This window comes from Vicia villosa, linkage group LG3 (genome assembly GCF_029867415.1).
Source record: "Vicia villosa cultivar HV-30 ecotype Madison, WI linkage group LG3, Vvil1.0, whole genome shotgun sequence".
NCBI lineage: Eukaryota > Viridiplantae > Streptophyta > Magnoliopsida > Fabales > Fabaceae > Vicia > Vicia villosa.
In genome coordinates this window covers 29348918-29372210 of record NC_081182.1, presented here as the reverse complement: position 1 = coordinate 29372210, position 23293 = coordinate 29348918, and the positions used below count along the sequence as shown (strand labels likewise).

The 23293-nt window shown below is 41.7% G+C and overlaps 1 protein-coding gene across 1 annotated transcript; it reads left to right on the top strand.

Annotated features, from left to right (window-relative positions):
• Positions 1-11801: 11801 nt before the first annotated feature.
• LOC131660826 (cytochrome b5-like) lies at positions 11802-20248 on the top strand. The gene is made up of 6 exons (XM_058930170.1): positions 11802-12002; positions 12077-12121; positions 14895-14927; positions 15386-15544; positions 19546-19613; positions 19762-20248. The coding sequence occupies exons 1-6, from the start codon at positions 11963-11965 to the stop codon at positions 20116-20118; spliced, it is 702 nt and encodes a 233-aa protein (XP_058786153.1). The 5' UTR covers positions 11802-11962; the 3' UTR covers positions 20119-20248.
• The last annotated feature ends 3045 nt before the right edge of the window (positions 20249-23293 follow it).

Here is a 23293-nt window from a genome sequence, read left to right as displayed (position 1 = left end):
CCACATAAAACTGTCGGTGCAATCACAACCCTGCAAAAATATCGTTGAAATTTCAACTGTTAAAAATAAACACTATCGAATTTTTGCAGAGGTGTGAAAAAAATCCGATATTCTGAATATTTTTAAAAAATCAATAAAATTGATCATGTGCACCAGTTTTTTTCAAAACTAGTAACAAACCCGTGCATACGCCCGGGTTCTGTTCGGTAACGCGAATTGATTATTTCATATATAAAAATATTTAGATCAATAAGAGATTTTTTTTCCGTATACCATTTTTGGATTAAAAATATTTAATTATAAATACCATTTCTCGTATATAAAAATATTTAAATCAATATTAGATTTTTTCCCGTATACAGACTTCATTTTTGTTTAGGTATCATTTACAAAAATATTTGGATCAATAGTAAATTTCGTATATAAAAATATTTAGATCAATAATAAATTTTTTCCCGTATACCATTTTTAAATAAAAAATATTTGGGTCATAAATACTGTTCTGGACTGGCCCAAAGGTTGGGCCCAACATGGTTTCGGCCCAGCGAAACCCCAAGAGTCCAATAACCATCCATGGCCCAGTCTCATGCCCGAGATGCCCGTTTGAGGCACGCTCGGCAAGATGTCATCCTCGGTTAGGTCACAGGGCACCCAGCAAGATCACACGTTCCCCGTACAAGTAGACGCTCGGATACGGCGTTAGTCCCGAGCGTCGCTCACTGCCGAGGACCCTGCTCCGCGCAGGGCTCCTTCATATCCAACCCTCCGAACAGCACGGATCCCACGTGGCTCCTAAAAGACCGCGTCTCCCTTGAACTTCGGAGCGGTTAACCAGGACAGAGGGCATGCACGCACCTCCGATATTTCCGCTTAGGAAACCTGGCAGTCTCCTAGTTGGGCTTGGGAATCCAACCCAATAGCGAGATCATGGCCCAGCGCTGGGGGCTATAAATACCCTCTTTGACTAGAGGGTCAGGTATTCAATTCTTACTCACTCTTAGCTAGTACTTGCGCTCCTTTGCTCGTCAACTTACTTTGGCATTGGAGTACCTTGCAGGTACACCCCCCCTCCTCCTTCCTAGAAGATCCAGTCCGAGCAGCCTACGACGATTCTTCTGATCAGGTACGATCAGTGGCGCCGTCTGTGGGAATCTTGCTTCCCCATCTTTAAAGAACAAAGATCAAAGCTAATCATCTCCAATCGTCATGGCTGACAACAACAACATCCCAAGCGCTGACCCTTTCCTCCTTCACGAGCTGATCGAGGAATCCTCCCGCGAGCTAGCTAATCATCGTCGGGGGGATCGTCGGCGACAAAGGTCCGGGCATGAAACCCAGGACACCCAGCTGTTGCAGGTCCTACAACAGGTCCAGAATGTTGACCATGTTCCTCCAGAAGGGCACGTTCAGAACGGCGAGCAGATCAGAACGACCAACGTGCCGGAACATGCCCAGAATGTGAATGAGACCGACCTCCGAGACGGGCAACATGCTTCCTCATTCACCCACACCTCCGAGAGGCGGAGAGCCCGTCACGGGGAGGAAGAGGAACCGCTCAACATTCCCGAGGATGCTGACCCCATCACCGTCCGCTTACTCAAAGAAATACAATTAACGAACAGCCTCCTCAGAATTCAGGATGACCGAATTCACGAACTGGAAAGACAGCGGCGACGTCGCCCCTCTCCACGGAGGCGCTACAGGTCACGCTCCTATTCCTCCTCGCGCTCACCGCCGAGAAGACACCGCCGGCGTTCCCCGTCCTCTTCAAGGTCTCCCCCGAGAAGACATCGCCGCCGGAGGACTCATTCCCGTTCTCCACACAGAAAGAACAGGAAGAACCAGAAACCTGAAACCGCTGAACAAAGAAGCCCCTCCCCCGAACAGGGCCGTCGGGGCCCCTCCAAAGCTGCGACGGGCAACAACCAAGAGGATCCCCGACGAAACAGGCACTACAATTCACCAGGGCCGAGCGACGAGGAGGACTTCCGCAGCCCCTTGTCCGCCAGTATCCGGAGAGCCCGCCTCCCTCGGGGGATGGAAAAACCGCCAGTATTGGACCAATACGACGGAACCACTGACCCCGACGACCATATCCGGAGCATCGAAGCGGTCATGGACTATCACGTCGTCAGAGGCTCGATCAAGTGCCGCATTTTCCCGACCACCCTCAGGAAGGGAGCGATGAATTGGTACAGGAACCTCCCTTCGAACTCCATCCATTCTTGGACCGAGCTCAAAGAACTCTTCTTGAGCCACTTCACAGCCTCCCGACGGCAACCGAAATCGGAAGCCAATCTCGAGGCCGTAGTACAAGGACCCAACGAACCTCTTCGAGATTACCTTGAAAGATTCAACAAGGAGGCCGTCCAAGTGCAGACAGAAGACTACATGAAGAGGTACATCTTGGAGCGAGGACTTCTCCCCGGCAGTGACTTCAAGAAAGCTATTAAGATTGAGAAGGTGCACTCGATGAATGACCTCCTCAACAAAGCAAAGGCATTCATCGATTTCGAGGAAGGCGAGGCAGCCGCAATCAGAGCCCCGAGGGGCAGTGGTGCCGCTCGCAGCTCAAACCTTGAAGACCCGGGGTCACGCCGAGGACAAGACAAACGAAGGGACGACCGGTCCCGAGATGTCAAAGAACGGCGGGGACCAGCAGGGCGTTTCAACGACTACACTCCTTTGAACACCTCCCGGGAGAAAATCCTAGCCGACTGCCAGAACGCCGAGTTCAAGAAATCCAACATCAGGCCCCCGAAGTCAAATCCTACAAGAGCGGGGACGGACAAGTCCAAGTACTGCAAGTACCACAAAAGCCACGGGCATATGACTGACGAATGCATAAATCTCAAAGATGCCATAGAGACCCTGATCAAAGAGGGCCACCTGGCGAGATACACCAAGAAGGGAGAACCCCCCAGAAGAGGCATCCCTCGAAACTCTGACGAGGGGAACTCACCAGACAGCAGACCACTTCAAGTCGCACTGTCCGTAACCCGACCGGAAGACTTCATCCCTTCGCTCGGCGTGATGACCGCCCTCAGCACCTGGGAACATTTCCCCACCGTTATGGTCATCTCCAACGGCGGGGACCCCGGCTCTCTCACTGTCAGTTCAGTCAAGAGAAAGTTCGACGAGCTACTCAGCGCCAATGCCGATCTCGGCCCTACTCTTCGGAAATTCCGAGGAAAGTCAGAGCCAATCACTTTCTACCTCGAAGAACTGCCCGGCGGAGCTCCAAACGCCACCATTCCCCTTCTCGTCCGAGCCAGAATGGCAAACTTCGATGTGCGACGGGTCCTGGTAGATGAAGGCAGTTCAGTCGACATTATGTACTCCCACCTCTTCCAAACACTTCAGCTGTACGACTCGCACCTCACTCCCTATGTGGGTTCCGACCTCCAAGGTTTTAACGGAGCCACCACCAAACCATGGGGCTACGTCGAGCTGATTGTCACCTTCGGGGAAGGGGAAGCGTCCAGGCAAGTCAAAACCAGGTTTTTGGTAATCGACTGCAAGACATTGTACAACTGCATCATCGGGCGCCCCACACTGGCCGAGCTAACCGCCGTACCCTCCACGGTCCATCTGAAGATGAAGTTCTACACGAGGACAGGGAAAGTGGCCACCATCAACACCGACATTGAAGCTGCGAGAAGGATCTTCGATGCGTCCGTCAAAGGACTAGAGCTGATCGCTCCTCCGACCAGCTCCAACAAAAAACCAAGAGCCGAAGACAAGCATCCTCGGGAAGATCAGGTTCCAACGGCCAACGTCAGCTCAGTCGACCTCGATGCGAGGTTTACGCAGGAAGAACTAAAGACCGGGGAAGAGACACACTCAAAGGCCCCTCATCCCGTCCGGCCTGTCCCCGACGGAGACTTCGAGCTGATCCCCCTGGGGAACAACCCCAACAGAGCAGTGAAGATCGGAAAAGGCATCCCTGACCTGCCGAGGAAGCAACTCATAGCCTGCCTTCGAGCCAATGCCGACCTGTTCGCCTGGAGCGCCGCAGAGATGCCCGGACTCGACCCTGAGGTCGCCTGTCACCACCTCTCCATCAATCCAACCGCCAAAGCCGTAGTACAACGTAGGCGTCGGCAGTCTCCCGAGAAAGCGGAGGCTGCCGAGAAAGCTGTAAAAGACCTCCTAGAGGCAAATTTTATTTCCGAGGCCAAGTATTCAACTTGGCTCTCAAATGTTGTACTTGTTAAAAAATCTAATGGAAAATGGAGAATGTGTGTTGATTATACTGATGTTAACCGGGCATGTCCAAAGGACGCCTACCCTTTACCTAATATTGATAGACTGGTCGACAACTCGGCCGGCTATAAACTGTTGTCCTTCATGGACGCTTATTCTGGTTACAACCAGATTCCCATGGCGAAATGCGACAAGCAATGCACGGCTTTCATGACCGAATCGGGCAATTATTACTACAACGTAATGCCCTTCGGACTCAAAAACGCCGGGGCAACCTACCAGCGGATGATGAACAAGGTCTTCCGAGGGGAAATCGGCGACACACTCGAGGTGTATATGGACGACATGATCGTCAAATCTCGGGAAGACTCCGACCACACACTACATCTCGAGCGGGTCTTCAAGCAGGCCAGGTCCTGCAGGATGCGCTTCAATCCGGAGAAGTGTACCTTCGGAGTACGGGCAGGCAAATTCCTCGGTTTCTACTTAACAGAACGAGGAATAGAAGCCAACCCTGATAAGTGCCGAGCATTCTCAGACCTCCCTACCCCCACCAATAAAAAATCCATCCAAGTACTAAACGGAATGCTCGCGGCATTATCCCGCTTCGTCGCGAAATCCGCCCAGCATGCACTTCCATTCTTTAAGCTTCTTCGGAAAGAAGCAGCTTTCGAGTGGTCCGAGGAATGCGAACGAGCGTTATCCCACCTCAAACAAGTGCTCTCCAAACCCCTGGTGCTATCCCGACCAGACAGCAACGAGGTTCTCTATCTCTACTTGGCCGTTTCAGGCGAGGCGGCCAGCGCAGCCCTGATCCGAGAAACGGAAGACGGGCAGAAGCCAGTGTATTTCACTAGCAAAGCCCTACAAGGGCCCGAGGTCCGATATCAACAGATAGAAAAAATCGCGCTGGCCCTAATAACGGCCGCCAGAAGACTGAGGTACTACTTCCTCGCCCACACTATCATCGTCCGGACAGACCAACCGATCAAGCAACTCCTCAGCCGACCAGACATGGCCGGGAGAATGCTGAAATGGTCTCTCGAACTGTCCGAATTTGACATACAATACGAGGGCAGGAAAGCGTTAAAAGCCCAAGCGCTCGCCGACTTCGTGGCCGAAATGACGACGATCTCCAACTCCCCAACACCCACCGAGAAAAAGTGGACCATCTACGTTGATGGCGCCTCAAGCCACGCGGGCAGCGGGGCCGGTATCATCTTGGAAAACGACGATGGACTCGTCATCGAAGTATCCTTAGTCCTATCCTTCACCACATCGAACAACCAGGCCGAGTACGAAGCCCTCCTAGCGGGCCTACGCCTCGCCGAGGACGTGGGCGCTCGGGAAGTCATGATTTATACCGACTCTCAACTGGTCGCGTCCCAAGTTAGCGGCGATTACCAAGCCAAAAACGACACGCTAGCCGAATATCTATCGCTCGTCAAAGAAAAGATGAAAGGATTCACAAAGGCAGACGTCGCACACATCCCTCGGGAACACAACTCGAGGGCCGACCTCTTATCCAAGCTCGCAAGCACAAGAAAGAAGGGAGGGAACAAGTCGGTGATACAAGAAATCTTGTCCGATCCAAGCGTAGGCAAAAACGCGCAGACCATACAAGTATTTGCCATCGGAGACGCTCATTGCTGGATGACTCCGGTATACAAATACCTCATGAACGACGAGCTCCCCGATGATCCGAAGGAAGCTTCAGCCATTAAGAGGAGAGCCTGCTCGTACACGGTCATCGAAAATAAACTCTATCGGCGCGGCTTCTCCATTCCCCTTCTCAAATGCATCGACGGCTCGCAGGCAATGGAAGTACTGCAAGAGCTTCACGAAGGGATTAACGGCCAGCATCTCGGCGGCCGATCTCTGGCGAGGAAAGCCCTCAGAGCCGGCTATTATTGGCCGACTATGCAGCAGGACGCCAAGGAGCATGTTCAGAAATGCGACAGATGTCAGCGGCATGCCGACATGCACCTAGCTCCCCCCAACGAGCTAAAATCCCTCTCCTCCCCTTGGCCTTTTTCCACATGGGGAATGGACCTCCTCGGACCGTTCCCGGTCGGCTCGTACCAAAATAAATATCTCGTGGTCGCCGTCGATTACTTCACGAAATGGATAGAAGCCGAGGCGCTTGCCAAGATCACATCTCAAAACGTGCTCCGTTTCTACAAACGAAACATACTTGCCCGGTTCGGGGTCCCTCAGGCCATAATCACCGACAATGGCACCCAGTTCACTGACAAAAAATTCCAAGAGTTTGTGGCCAAGCTTGGCACGAAGCAACACTTCACCTCAGTCGAGCACCCTCAGACGAACGGGCAGGCCGAGGCAGCCAACCGAGTCATCCTCCGAGGATTAAAGAGAAGACTCGGCGAAGCCAAAAAAGCTTGGGTCGAAGAACTACATAGTGTACTCTGGGCGTATAGGACGACGCCCCATTCGAGCACAGGCGAGACTCCTTTCCGACTAACCTACGGCACCGAAGCCGTAATTCCCGTAGAAATCCGAGAGCCTTCTCGGCGCACCGAATTCCCCCTCGAGGAAGAACTTAACGACGAGGCCATGAGGGAAGAACTCGATATGGTAGAAGAGATCCGAGCAGGGTCAGCCCTCCGAGAAGCTAAACTAAAACAGCAAATAGCTCTTCGCCATAACGCCAAAGTTATAAAGCGCGAATTTGAAATCGGCGCCCTAGTACTTCGCAGAAACATGAAAGACTCGCGCGAGGGAAAGCTAGCCCCAAACTGGGAAGGCCCGTACCGAGTTTATGACAAAACCGAGAACGGCGCCTACTACCTCGAGAATCTTCTCGGTGAAAAACTTGCTCGACCCTGGAATGCTGAAAAACTCAGACGTTATTACAGTTAAACATAAGCTAAAACGCCCGGCCTCTGGCCCAAACTCAGGTAGCGGACGGGCACGGACCCACGTCGTCGGTACGGACGTGAGTATTCCACGACAGCAACGGTCGATTCCTCTCGTCGGATAGATGGACCGACCCCTCGGCGGATTCTACACCTAGACCCCCCGTGGAAGTACCTGCATGGCAGAACCCCAGCTCGCGATGGGATCGTTCACGCCGCGAACGCTTGGCCGCAACCGCGGTCTCGCGCTCGCTAAAAGCGCATACCTGCTCTGCGCACCCGGCCCGTACTCAACACGCCCGGGCAATCAATCTAGGCCGAGCATAGTCCACAAAACCAATAATATCACAAGTATACAGGTGACTCTCCGGCATGTCCGAGCATAAGTCATCAGTTACCTAGAACAATCGCAAAATACTCTAAGTATAGAGGAAATACCTCGTCATACGAGCACATCAGGAAAGTTATCAAAAAGAACAAGCATACAATGATAACGCCGAAAGTGAAAACAAACAGATATAAGCAAGCAGAATTGTAAAACATTAAAATTGCCGACCAACTTGGCCGGCGATGTCAAAAGTTACAATCATTGCCGGGCACGCAGGCCCCAAAAATTATCCGGGCATAGCCCAACAAAAAGAATGGCACGCAGGCCGAGAAAGACGGACACGCAGGCCCGGAACTACACTTTCTACTCTTCGCTCCCCGGGGACTCAGGCACCAACACGCCATCCACGATCCTCGAAGAGAGCCCGACATTATCCTCCTTCAAACCAGGGTTCAGAAGCCTTAGCTGGTTAAGAGCACGCTCGAAACCGACGTCGGCCATGTCGGCCAGGCTTATCTTCAGGCTTTCTATCTTCTCCGCAAACTCAGCCCTAGACTTTAGAGCTGCCACATCCGGCGACTCGTCAGCCGAGGGAGCCCATTCAAGTCGAAGGTCAGCCAGCTTCTTCTTCTCAGCAGCAACCTCCGCGTCTTTCTGCTTCAGGGCCGCGTCGACCTTCTTCCTCAACTCCTTGCGCTCGGCCTCCATGGCCTTCACCTTGTCCTCGGCCACCTTCTTAGCCGCCTCGGCCTCCTTCAGGGCCTCGGTCGAGCCCGAACCTCCACTGGCCAACACTTGGGCCATCTCCAAGACCCTCACCACGGCGGCACTGTCGCACGCCAACTGTTTCTGAAGGGACGGGGGGTCCATATCACTGATCCGACGAGCTTCATCCGGTGAGGTAGCCAAGGGGAACTTCTCGAAATAGCCTCCATCCTTGTAGCAAGAAGGCAACACGAAGGCGCGCCCGGGACCTAGGTTCGACTGATCTGGACGTCCCCCCTCGGAAGGACGAGATCTCTTGGATAACCTCTCGTCGACATGAATCTTGTGAGGAGAGCCTGCCGAGCCTGAGTTCTCTCCAGCTCCGGTACCCTGGTTCTTCTTCTTCTTCTGATTCTTCCTCGCATCCAATGCCTGTTTCAGGATATTATCCTCCTTCTCCGGCATAGCCTCTGCAAAGAAAAAATAAACGAGTTAGCAAAATACCGGACAGAGATCACAAAGCAAGGGGAATGGACACAACCTAACAACGTCCAGGTCTCCTCGGGAGTCCGACAAGCTAGCAAAGCCTTGGTATTAATAGGCCGCTGCTCCGTGATCGGCACCCCGTCCTCGTGCAGTATGGGATCTCCATTCCTCGTCACCCAACGAGACAGGGTAAAGCTATCTACGTATTTGCAGAGGACCGAGTATGACTCCCGGTCTTGATCATCCAAATCATCGTCCTCCCAAGCGTAGTATTTCGGAGGAGACGCAAAATGACCCTTCCACCAGAAAAACGAAAACGTCGTGCAGAACTCCCTTACTTCCTGCCCATATTCATCCCTCACTATCTCCCCCTCGGCATCCCGCTCGGCCACCATATCCGACACCGAAGAGTAGGCCGTTGGACTTAGGGGGCGGACAACGAAGTATCGATCCTTAAAACCCTTCACGGAATCAGTATACATTCCGAAGAGTTTACGCTCGGCGTTCCTGAACGAAACCCAGCTGTACCGCCCGTTTGACGCCTGCCGTTGAACACGAAAACATCTTCCGAACAACGCAGACGTTGCGCCTATACCCAAATAATCACAAACAATCTCGAATGCCCGCATAAAAGCAAAAGCATTCGGATGAATTTGGGACGGCGCCAGAGATAGAAACGCCATAACTGAAACCTGAAAATCAGAGAAAGGTAACCGGAAGCCGAGCTCCCTAAACACGTAATCGTACATCGCAAATCCGTCCCCGGCAAACCGAGAGCATATGCGTTCGTCCGGAGACGGGCAACCTATTTGATAATTGGGCGGATCTCCTTCCCCCAGAACCTCAATTTCTGTAAACGCCCCATCCAGAGACGCGGTGTACCGGGAAACAACAGATAGAGCCTCCTCGGCTATCCAATCAGGCGCAACGATATGTTCATAACTGAATAACGGCATAGGGGGAACCCCTCCCTCGGCATCCGAACCAGGGGATCCCGTATGAGCACCTTCGGCCGAGGGAGTGCCATCTCCCTCAATAATTTCGACGTCGGAACTAGTTGCCGTCGAGCTGTCGGAGTCACTGGTCGTCGAGTCGGTGTCCGAGCCGGATCTCGAGGTAGCACTCGAATCTGATTCACCTGCACGCAGAAGGGAGAAGTGAATTCGATAGTCCATCAAATCCACCCTTCCACCGCAAGGCAAGCGAAAGGGTAGAGCAGGAGCAGCAGAGCCCCCGGCTAAACCCCCATTGAGGAAATACGTTCGTCAGCCGAGGACTCTCGACAGCAGTAAAAAGCACGATGTATAAATTTCAGACGAACGCAATGATCCAACACAGACGATAGCTAACCCGCCGGCCGTCGCGTCCCCCGGGCATCGCCTAGATAACCCGAGGGAAGCGCCGACCGCGCGCCTGGCCCAACCGACACGGATAGCTATCAGTGACGGGAACCGCAAGAGTAATCCCATCGAACACTACAAGAAGATAATAAGCTAGGAGGGAAACGTGAACTTACTTGCAGACATGGTGACAGCAACTGGGAAGATCCCTTCGGCGGAGTGACGGTCGGAGCGACGAACAAGAATGCTAGGCAACCGAGAAATTGTTCCCTTGATCGTCCACCTAAAGCCGAGCAAATAAACAGACAGAGGGAAATTCCCAAATGAACGTTTTCACCCCCTTTTATAGGAAAGGAGCTCGGAAGGCGAAACGTCGCACCTTCTGACAAGCGCCGTCTCCTATACCCTAGGCCATCATTGCCTATGCCACGTCAGCGCGTGTATCCCACGCGCGACGCCTCAAGCTAGGGAACGACCCTCGGGGAACATTGAGCAACCGAGCACCACCTAGGTCGCGAAATCCGAACACCATCAAAGTCACAGCTTCTTGACCAGAAAGCTCCGACTTGGGGGGCTCCTGTTCTGGACTGGCCCAAAGGTTGGGCCCAACATGGTTTCGGCCCAGCGAAACCCCAAGAGTCCAATAACCATCCATGGCCTAGTCTCATGCCCGAGATGCCCGTTTGAGGCACGCTCGGCAAGATGTCATCCTCGGTTAGGTCACAGGGCACCCAGCAAGATCACACGTTCCCCGTACAAGTAGACGCTCGGATACGGCGTTAGTCCCGAGCGTCGCTCACTGCCGAGGACCCTGCTCCGCGCAGGGTTCCTTCATATCCAACCCTCCGAACAGCACGGATCCCACGTGGCTCCTAAAAGACCGCGTCTCCCTTGAACTTCGGAGCGGTTAACCAGGACAGAGGGCATGCACGCACCTCCGATATTTCCGCTTAGGAAACCTGGCAGTCTCCTAGTTGGGCTTGGGAATCCAACCCAATAGCGAGATCATGGCCCAGCGCTGGGGGCTATAAATACCCTCTTTGACTAGAGGGTCAGGTATTCAATTCTTACTCACTCTTAGCTAGTACTTGCGCTCCTTTGCTCGTCAACTTACTTTGGCATTGGAGTACCTTGCAGGTACACCCCCCCTCCTCCTTCCTAGAAGATCCAGTCCGAGCAGCCTACGACGATTCTTCTGATCAGGTACGATCAAATACCATTTTTCATAAATAATAGATTTTTTTCCGTATACAAATATTAATTTTGTTTAGGTATCATTTACAAAAATATTTGGATCAATATTAAATTTTCGTATATTAAAATATTTAGATCAATAATATATTTTTTCCCGTATACCATTTTTTGATCAAAAATATTTGATCATAAATATAATTTCCCGTATATAAAAATATTTAGGTCAATAATAGATTTTTTCCCGTATACAGACTTCATTTTTGTTTAGTTATCATTTATAAAAATAAGGGTATTTTAGAATTTTCCACAACTATTAATTTTTTTATATTATAGATTGATAGATTTTTTTAGAAGAAAGAAGTGAGAAAGTGATGAAAGAGAAAAAAATAGAGAATAGAAAGAGATTTGATAAAATATAAGAGTTGTATTATTTTTATAATAAAATTGAGAACTTTATGATACAAAGACCAAAAAACAGCAATTTTAATCTAGTGACAAAAAATCAAATAAGGGTATTTTGGACTTTTCCACGACCATTAATTTTATATATCGAATTTTTAAATGACCTACTCAATTTTTTCCATCTTAAAAAAATAATTAAAAAAATAAAAGAGATATTTTCGGTATTTCAAAAATATTGGTGTGTCAGATATCAGTGTAGCTAAAATTCTCTCTGCACGAAAAATGATCCAGTAACTTACCTCAGTGACTTTGGTAACTCGCGCACAACACTGAAAAACACTATCTACTCTGTTAGATTAAATTAGATCATCAACACTGACACTATCATAGCTGTACGTTCATTTCCTCTGCATAGACAGAAAGAAATGGTAATCACAAACTTCAACGGAGCCGGCGTCGGATTTGGTATGTCAATTTTGTTATCACCATCACCCTCTCCAAACCCTAAATCACTCACACTCATATATTTCTCTTTGCAGGTTTCGGTGTTGGTTGCGGTTTCGGTGTAGGATGGGGTTTCGGAGGTCTGTTTCTCCACTCTTCTTCTATATGCTTCAATTTCATTTCTAAATTCTTTTTATCTATTCGTTTTCACATTTTGCAACCGTTTTCAACTGCTCTTAGTCCCCAATTTCATATTGGATTTTTGTATGATTTACGGATTAAATTGATAATTTTCATATGGTTAAGGGGCTAAATTGAAGGATTTTCATAAAATTAGGGATCGCATAATTACCTGCCCATTTTGTTAGGAACCAGAATTACACGAAATATAGAAATTGCGGTAGTAATGGAAAAAACAAGGAATATTATGGAAATCCACTGTAATCATTAAGCAAAGCTCCTCACAGAAGATATAATTCTTCATCTACCAAACCTAAGGTTCTCATTGATCAAAATGATCAAACATACCCTCTCTTTCTCCTGACAATCCCTTATAACCGTATTGAGCACTCCCCACATAATGGGACTGGGCAATTGATTAGTTAATTGCCTATTTGGGTCCACCTTCTCATAATGGGTCCTAACATTGCCACCCTCTTGAAAAGAGACTAGTGCTCAAGTCTGAGTTTAGGAGCTTGACTCCTAACATTGACTTCTTCCTCCAATGTGACTTTTTACACAACTTCTCTGTTGCATTGAACTAAAAACTAGCGAGTTGTATTATTTCTTCCAAAAACTCTCCTATTGCAATAGTCACTGAAAACCAGGTTCCTTCCTCCAGGATCCCACCGTGTCTAGTTTTACAAGCTAGCTTCAAACAATTGACCACTCCACACAATTTCAACCTATCTAAATTTGTGTGGCATCCTGTTACTTTTTTCGACCTGTAGAGGAACTAAACCCTCATCCATCACAACCAGTGTAGTCAAGATTGAGTGTTGGATGATCTTACGCGCCAAGGATGCCTGAGAGTGTTACGATTAGAGAGAAAGATTGTTTTTTTCCGCCGGTGTGGTCAAGATCGAGCTTTTTGAAGCAAGATCGTAAAAACTGGGCCTTTTTTTTGGGCCTGAATTATAATTTTCATGTTTTTGTATATGTGTGTGTATAAATATATATGAAATTACCATTTTTCCCTTCGATAGGATCTTATGTGCCATGGTAATGAACAGAGTTTTGCAATCTTTCACAAGCCGACCGATCCTACTTAAGATCTTGTGCTTGACTACATTGATCACAACTCGATCAAAGTAAATAACAAGCCTATTTGATGCTTCCAATCTATATCTAATGCCGCATCTTCTATAATTCCCAGCGTTGAATCCCCATTTGGCTTCCTTTCCAATCCCATAGTCGTTCCTCTTGCATGTATGTGATCCGTCAACATAATGACTAGCTTCCTTATGACCGACCAAGGATGCATCAATGTGTGTTTCACAATATCAAAAGAAGAAATCTTTTTATAGTCAATACAAGCATCTTTGGAGGCCTCATATTCAGAGGTTTTTTCCAGCCATGTAGACTTTCCAACCCTTGCATCAAATAGCCAATGTAGAAAATAGCTCCCGTGGATCTTCATAATATAGTGAAAACAAAAGCTTGTGGGCTCTAAAGCATATCTAGAACTGTTGCACTCATACAAATTTGTCATGTGAATAAAAAGAGCTTTGCATATAGGTTTGTATGTTTGCCATATTGATAGATTATTTGGAACTTATGTATTGATTTTTTTATTTTTATATTTTAGCTTATTTTGGAGTTAATTTATGAGAGCTGAGAATTGGAATGCATGATAGTATTTGGTAGGTACCCTACTCCAACTTTTTAGGTGCCTTCCATTTATCTGGCTTCTCACAAGAAACCGAGTTACGATCAAAATTGTCTTACATAATCTATAGAATAGAGGTGACAGAAAACTTGGTTGGTTTATTTGGTTCAAATTATCTAATCTAATGCTCTAATTGATTTTGTGTAAATTATCATTAATAGTATTATGACTAAAAAAATTGTTTTTTTTTTCACGGCTTTCGAATTTTGAATCTGATGTATGAAAGTCATTACTTAGGAGTCAAGAGATAGATCAATAAAGATATATGCTATTAATTCTTATTTTGAGTGAAGTGATTGCGTAGCAGTCTTCTTTCACTTCTTTCATTTGAATTGATTTATGTTTAGAGCTTTTTTCTTTTTACAGCAGTTGTGAGAAGATTTACTACATGTTGTTCTTCTTCCCTGTGTTATTTTCTTTTTGCATATCAAAATCTAAGAAAAGAATGCAATGGTCACATTGGTTCTTCTCCATGTTAGACTATGCAATTGTATCTATTTGCTCCTTTTAAAGATGACTTCTTTAGTGCTAGATTCAAACCATATTTGGGTTCAGCCTCTTAGGCCCACTCCATTGTAGTTACAAAGTCAAGTTCTAACCAATAAAGTGACACATTTAATGAAGGAGAAAATTGAAAAGATTTACTACGTGTTGTTGTAATTCCTTGTGTTATTTCCTTTCTGAGCATCAAAATCCAAGAAAAGAATGCAATATACCATATCTCTATTATTCTTTGGCTTGCTGAATTTACAAATGCAGCAAATTCATGGTCAAATTCTCCATTCTTTTGCTTTATTTTCTGTAACAAAGGTTACAAAGTTGAATCATCTAAATGAAACGCTGAGTGACATGATTCAGTTTTAGCTACTGTATTCTTTTCCAACTTGAGGAGTACTTCTGTTTATAATTTTTATTAATTTTATCTCTGCAAATGCTCAAGACCTATTCTGTTCCTGCCCCCTCTCTTCAAATTTCTTATAGCTTAAGAGATAACTTGTCTGATCTTTTATCTTCATCTGGTACAGGTATGCCATTGAACTTCTTGGGTCTTGGTGCAGGTATGATACTCATTAATCTTACTTCTTTTTTTATTTACTTGATTTTTACTGCTGTATGATATCAGTAGCGATTTTCCTCCAAAACCATTATATCATTATGAGGGTTACTTCGTAGCCCTCCACATCAAAGGTGGACCACAAAAGAGCATATTTATAGACTTTAGGATTAATGAGCTCACAGATAAATTGATATTGATATATCCATTGTACAGATGATTAATAATTTATGGGATATGTCTCATAGCCCCCTATCCTTCTTCTGATATTGATATATCCATTGGACAGAATCAATTAATTTATGAGATAGGGTTGACCCAATTCCATAGCCTCCCCCACCCTAATCACAAAATGATTATAATTTGTTAAGTTCAAAGTTTATTGTAACCTTTTACATAAATTAAGTATTTTGCATTTAACCCTAACCCATAAAGTTTATTGTATTCAATTTTATTTTGAAGGTGGAGGCTGTGGCGTTGGAGTAGGACTTGGTTGGGGTTTTGGTACTGCTTATGGTAGCAGGTATAGGTTGTCAAGGGTAACATTTCAAGGAATCGAATTTGATCGTAAGGAGAAAAGTGGTAGCACGGAGTTATCAAAACCCAGTCCAGAAATAAGAAGTTCAAGATAGCATCTTTGATGTTGGACCTTCAATGTAAATGTAAATTGCTACCTGTTACTGGCCAGGCATGTGAGCTTCAGGGTTGTTGCTTAACCCTATGGACACAAATAACATTTCTAATAACATGTCATGAGGCCTGTGAAGATATACAAATTGTGTCCATAACTTTGCAGTTCCATTATCTATGATTTATTGGATAATTGTATCAGTTGGTAGCAATTTATGATATGTGCTATGCGAAGTACGTATATCTTAGGAAGTTATTGTCAAATCTAGTTTATGTCACTGCTATTTTGTGGGCTTAAATACAATAACTATACTTGCTAAAAATTATCCAGATTTGCTTTAATACTTGAACAACTTCTTAATTAGCTTAACGGTTTCTATTGCTATTATTTGCAGAATATTATTCATTCAATTAATGTTACCATTGGCCATATTTAGAGCTGTCAAATGGGCCGGCCCGGCCCAGCCCGCTTCGGCCCGGTGGGCCAACATGTTTTACTGGACTGGCCCGGCCCAGTCCAGCCCAATTGTTTAATGGGCCACATAAAATGAGCCCGGCCTATATTTCAAAGGCCTGTGCGGCCCGATGGGCCAACCCGGTTTGTACTTCAATATTATAATTTTAATTTTATAAAAAGGATGTAATGGATAAATGCAGTACAATTTAAGTAGAGAGTCATCATAAACGTATATAAGTGATGTTTAAAATATTTATCCATAAATATATATATATATGAATACCACAAAATTATTCATGTAAAAGTATAAAGTAACTTAATATTATCACCAATAGTTATCAAATTTTCTCTCCATCTCACAATCATTTCTTTGATCACATCATCTTGAAAATATATCTTGATCCTCTTTAACTTTTCTTTATGACTTGAAAACACATTTATGAAATCATATCTCATATCAATCTTTTTTCCCCAAAATTTACCAAAATCTTTTTCTAATGGGCCAGCTCGAAGCCCGCTTGGCCCGACCCGGCCCAGCCCATAAAAAACATAGGCCCGGTGGGCTGGCCCAAAAAGATAGGGTTGTGTTTTTTTAAGGTATTTTGCGGTCCGGCCCGTGCTAAATTGTAGGGCTTATGGACCGGCCCGATGGGCCGAGCCCATTTTGACAGCTCTAGCCATATTATATCTAGAATTGGATTTAATTTGTATCATTAATTTGTGTAATATTTTTTATATTATGAAATAAATAAAATGAGCTGTGATTGATTAATGTTTCTATATGGGCATAGGTTTTAAGGTCATAAGAGCACCCACATCTATCATACTCATTTGGGTTCTTTAAATGAGATTCAAATGGTTCTTTAAGCGAGATCCGCTTAATTTTTTATATTATTTAACATTTTTTAATTATTTAGACAACTCATCTACAATTCTCAAATATCCATCTAACCTAAAAAAATCTAAAATGGGTCTCACTAATATATCACTAACAAAATATAAGAACTAACACATAAACAAAATCTAAAATGGGTCCCACTAATACATCACTAACACAAAATATAAGAAAATGATAAATTTAAAACAATTTTTAATTCTTGTTATTTTCCTAAAACGTTGCCATATATTCTATATGCAGCTTGTATGTTACTGTTCTCAGTTCTCAGAAATCTCACTTTTTTGTGTAGATAATGCTTTGTTTGTAGCATCCAACAAATTTGTGAACATATGGATTAATTTTGTGCCATTTACCTTTTAGTGCCGTTTGTTTCCTCTCTTTGTAATTTATGTCACGATGCTTGTTAAAAGTTTCACCAATTCTCTTCTAGAAACTATCACATTTTTATCAACCCTAACAATTGAATCCTTTGAAACATTGAGTCATGATTAAATGAAAATTTCATCTAGGTTAGAATCTTTGTTTAGGCGTATTCACAATCGGTGGAGATGCAACTTCTTCACCAAGGTTAGCATTTTCTAAGCTACCTTGAGTAAAAAATTATGGTGTTTCGTGTTCTTATCATTGATTGCACACCATTACTACCTATTTGAACCCCATTAAGCATTTTGGGGTTAGTTGATTGAGATGAAAATTATTGATATTGATATGTTTTTAAAGGGTGGATTATTTTGTGGATTTGGGATAAAAAGAGAGTTCTGAAAATTTAGATTATGGTGGAGATTTGGAATAAGTGGTGGCTTTCCAAAATATAGGTTGTTTTGTTAATTTGGGATACAAGGAGGACTTCCATCATTTTGCATAAAATTGGACCATGTGTTATGTTGATTGAAGTTCATTTTCAAATGATACGTGTAGACAAAAATTTAAAATGGAATAAAATAAATTGATCAAATTTAAATTAGATGTGAATGAAAAGTGTGATAAAATAAATCATCTGTTTTTATACTAATAAAAAATATTACCATTAAATTTTATTATCGTTGCAATTCTTATTCTAGAATAAAATCACATTAATTAATATTAAAGTATCTTGAAATCACATTAATTACCGTTATAGTTTTTCTTTCAAATACTATCACTCTTGTGTTTTTCTTTCATTGATAAAATGATTTTAATAATAAAATATTAACCACTTTAATTTGTAGGAATGTGTGATTGTTTGGGAAAGTTGCAAATTAGAGAACGTTTAAAAACGTCAAACATCCAAATGCTCTTGACCACCGATATTTATGCTCTAAGGTCTTAAAACATACCAAGTCCTGCCCTAAAAATACATTCGACAAAATAGTGTGAATGAATAGACACCGTTAGATGACATAATGAATAGTGTGATGAATGATATACCATAGAAATGAAGATTCTGGATTTTAGAAACTCTAGAATACTACTTATAAAAGAGAAGAATGTCATAGTTAGAGAATAATATAATAGTTCGGATACACATTTTCTAAAACCTAAAAAACATTCTTTCTTACTTTGTTGATTCATTGACTTGGATGTCAAAGTGTTTTCAAATGTCATTCCTCCTTTTTACTCAAATAAAGGGAGGATTTCAGATCAAACCTTCCACCAAAATTTAATACTCTGGTTGGATCAATTAACGAATAGTTTAGTAGTTTCATTAATTTATCTGTTTATTTGAATATATGTTGATGAAATAATTTTTTTATATTAATAGTAATATTATATTAGTATGGCTATCACTAGAAAAAATTCCATATAAATCTATAAAATAAAATGAAACGTTACATCTTAAAATTATATTTTTCATTAGAAGAAATACCATACTATTTTTATGGTGAACACTAATTTTTCATGGACTCACCCTATCTCAAATTATTAAAGTGTTGAATATTTTTGTAACGATTAATAATGATGGATATTCTTTAAAGACTTAAATGAATAATTTTTTTTTACAATATATTAAAGATTAAAATATTTAAATTTTTTATAAATATTTATTATTTAGACTCTAAAGAGTATTAAAATATTTACAAGTGTTTAGTAGGTGTAGGTCTTTAATGCACATGTTAAAATCACCTTTATTTTGGTGTAGGTTTGTTTTCAATTTTAACAAGAAAATGTAAAAGTGATTCTAGAAGAGTATTCAAATTGCTTTGAATTCAAAGAATAATTTTCAAAGACACAAAAATGGTTCTAGAAGTGTATTAAAAAAAGTAGGTTGAATTGAATTGCATTCAACTTGCTAAAAAAGTAAATGAAAAAAAAAAAAGAAGTGGTTGGAAGGTAGGATAAACCTTACTAAAATAGATTTAGGCATGAAAAGACTAATGTTTTTATGAGGAGAGAAAAGTACCACATAACATAACTTGTGCATACTAAAAGTCCCCTTTGAAAATCCTATAAACGACGGTTTGATCTTCCTATCCCACGTGGTAGAATGGTAGTTGATAACCTACAAAAAAACCGACAACAACGTGATAATGCATCAATTATCATATCTACCACCATGCTATAAAGTCCAATACATTACCAATCACATTCTTTCAATTTTCAAACTACAATAACATTATTATTATTTCTCCTCATTTATATTCATGGCGAATCAAAGAGTTTTCACCCTCTCACAAATCTCTCAACACAAATCCAACAAAAACTGTTGGCTTGTCATCAACGGCAGAGTAAGTAGTAACATATTTAACCATGTCACTAATTTCATCCTAACTCTTTATACTTCTGTTAAGTCAGCTCAGTTAATAGTTGTGTAGATATATCAGATACTAACATTTTAAAAGTGTCGTAAAAAATATTTGAAATTCGATTTTATAGGTGTTGGACGTGACGAAGTTTTTGGAGGAACATCCGGGAGGAGAAGAGGTAATTCTAGAGGTTGCAGGGAAAGATGCAACAAAGGAGTTTGATGCTATTGGACATAGTAAAGCAGCTCAAAAATTAGTCCTGAAACACCAAGTCGGTGTCCTTGAAGGTGCCAAGGTTGAAAAGGTTTATGATGATAACGCTGTTGTTGTGGAAAAGGAATTTAAGAGGGAAGAAATGAGTGCTTTTGTAGTCAAAGATGATACTAGTTCAAAAACTGCTACATTTTTGCAGTTCTTTGTTCCTGTCATTTTTGCTTGTGTCTATTTTGGTTACAGGGTTATCACCTCAGGAGACACTGTTGTCTAGTAAACAGATGGCGATGCCTGTACTTTAAAATAAAATAAAAAATTAAATAATAGTTTTTAAGTTTAATTTTTGTTATGTTATAGAGAATATTCATTAAAAAAATAATATTGGTTGTGGTATCATTAAATAACTGCTATGTATTACATTTAGTAGTAATGTCTAACATGAGCTTTGTATTAAGAGATTGAAGACCACAAAATTGAATTGAATGAAATGGAGAGTTATTAGATGGTAGGTACATTTGAGGTCCCAAAACCTCAAATCACATGCGTACTGAAAAATTAAACTCAAAAAATAGATATTGAGGAATTTTTTATAATAATACCTTGACATGTACCGATTTACTCCACTCTATGTTCTTGGAATTCAAAGGATCCTTTAACACTCGTTGAAATGGCAAAGATCAACAATGTAAAATCAACATCTCCTCCTAAACAAGGAAACTATGTCCCAATCGCTACTAGTCTACTACCTCCATTCAGGACTGGCTCAAAGATAAGACGAGTTAGGCCATTACTTTAGACTTTAAAATAAAATATTTTTAATAGTAAATTTTTAAATCTTCAAATAAACAAATTCTTAATATTTATTGAGCATAATGAAATTGATAGTATTGAATTGTCAAACTAAATGCATATATTTATATATATATATATATATATATATATATATATATATATATATATATATATATATATTTTAACATAACTAAATGCTTAGAATAATAATTGAGGGTTTTGTGTTCAAATCCTATGGGTCTAAATAGAATTGTTCTTTTTATTATTATTAAAACTAAGAGTTTTTCAATTCTTTTGATCTTTTAAAAACTTATTGCTCTTTTTTAATAACAAAGCAAATTTTTCTATTAATTATAAAGTAGTTTGAATATTTATTAAATAAAAAATAGTTATATTTATATAATTTTAATATATATCAACAATTTTAAAAAAAAAAAATAATCGTGTTTTTCAATTTTTTTTTCAAATAACCATGTTATTCCATTAATTTTCAAACTACACATGTTTCAAACAAAAAAAATTGCAACACGGTGCACAAGCCAATTAAATTGGCGCTTGCATTGGTCAAATTAGAGGCCAAGCCAATTGAATTAGCACCTCCTGTAGGCCAAGCCAATCCAATTGACACATAGGAGGAGGCGCCAATTCATTTGGCTTCAATGTGCTTCAAGTTTTTTAATTAAAAAAATTAATTAATTAAAAAAATTTGAATAAAAACTAAGAATATTTAATTTAAATCGGATTACATACGATAATATTTTTTTACAGTAACAATAACGACTCGCTTGATCACACATGCCACCGATTCCACACTCCTTAGGTGCCTTTTCTCGCACATGTATTTGTTGATTCACTTGAGGTGTTTGACACAATGTCCTTGAAACATCACCATCACCATCACCAAATTCTCTAAGATGTTCTTATAATTCTATGTAGTCTTGTGTCTACCTTGACGCGCTGCCATAATTGAGCTCGTTCCCATGCCATTGTAGTTAGGTTAAGTTGTTGGGTTGATGGGGTTATTGGTGAGCGGCTTGGTCAATTGAATGGAGACATTGGTGTGAATGCATCGTTCAGGAAAGGAAGAAATGGTTGTTGTGGTGTTTGATAGCCATATATTTGTTGGATGTTTTGGTGTTGTGAAGTTAGAGTGTTTTGGCTATGGTAGGAAGTGTTTGTGTCATATATTTCTTGGGTGTTTTAGCTATGGCACGAGGATGTGTTGACGACATATGTTTGTTGGGTGTTTTAATAATAATTATGTTTTTGGTGATGGTATGTGGTTCGCTCTTGGTTTTATGGTTGAGTGTGCATGTATTGGTTGTGAATTTAGGTGTTTATGGGTTGATAATTTTGTTGGGTAGGGTGTTGTGTATAAGTGGTTTGATAATTTTGTTAGGGGTTAGATCAGGCCCGGCCCACAGCAGGTGCAGCCAGTGCTTTAGCACTGGGCCTCAAAATCCTGAGGGCCCCAAACTTATCATTATTAGTGAACAAAAAAATTAAAATATGAAACATCAAAGTTTTTCTTCTTCCTCTTTAATTCTTTTCTCTTCGCAGTATCGTTAAACAAGCAAAAGCGGAAAACAAAACATGCCCTATTCCTATTTCTCTCAGCACTATTTTGTTACTAAGTAACATTACACCGCCATAACGAAACACCGCACCACCGTCTACCACCAGTTTACGTTACGACAATGTCGGCGGAGATATGACAAAACAAAAATAGCGTAAGTGTGTTGTTTTTCTTTTCTTTGGTTCTTTCAATCACTGTTTGCTCTTTTCTTTATTTCTCCAATCACTGTTTTCATAAGTATTAGAGGGCTTGCTGCCGCTTGCGGGCTTGCGATCGACATTGAACTCTTCGGTCTTCCCATATGAAAAGTTGTATCCTTACTTTTTGCTGTGATTCATTTGAAGGTAAAAAAAGAGAGTAGTAATAGTTGGAAAACGTTGAATAGTTAGATAAAGTTGTCTGTAGTTTAGTATATAATTTTAAAGGTAGGAAAAAGGTCTGTAGTTCATACTGTTTCATGGATAAGGATAAGCAAGCATCATGATTAATATTTTTGTGATTATTTAATTGTTTTAGTTGGAAAAGTTCAATAATATATTTTATGGATAAGAAACATCATGAATCTATATAAAAATTTAGATGGATAAGTTATTTTTTACTAAAAGAAAAAAGAAAGTGATTGAATACGTGGATATTATATAATATATTATCATATTAGTTATGTTTTTTAGCTTATTCTTAATTTTTATTTTTAATTACTAACTAGCGGGATACCCGTGCGTACGCACGGGTACTGGTTTGGTACGTGAATTTGTTTACATAATATATTTATTTTAAATCAAAATCAAATTTTGAATCAAATTTTTTGGATCGTAACTACCATTTTTTGTATATAAAATATTTAATTGTGAAATGACATCAATAACAAATAATTTTTCTAATATTTAATTGTGCAAATATTATTTTAATTGTATAAACTTTATTAATGACATATATTAATATAATATAATTATATTTTAAATCATTAAATTAAAGTTAATGATAAGTGACACACATTTTTGTATTTTATTTTATTCAATAACACACATTTTCAAGTATATTTTTAAATTTATTTTAATTGAAATAAATTTTTCAATAATAG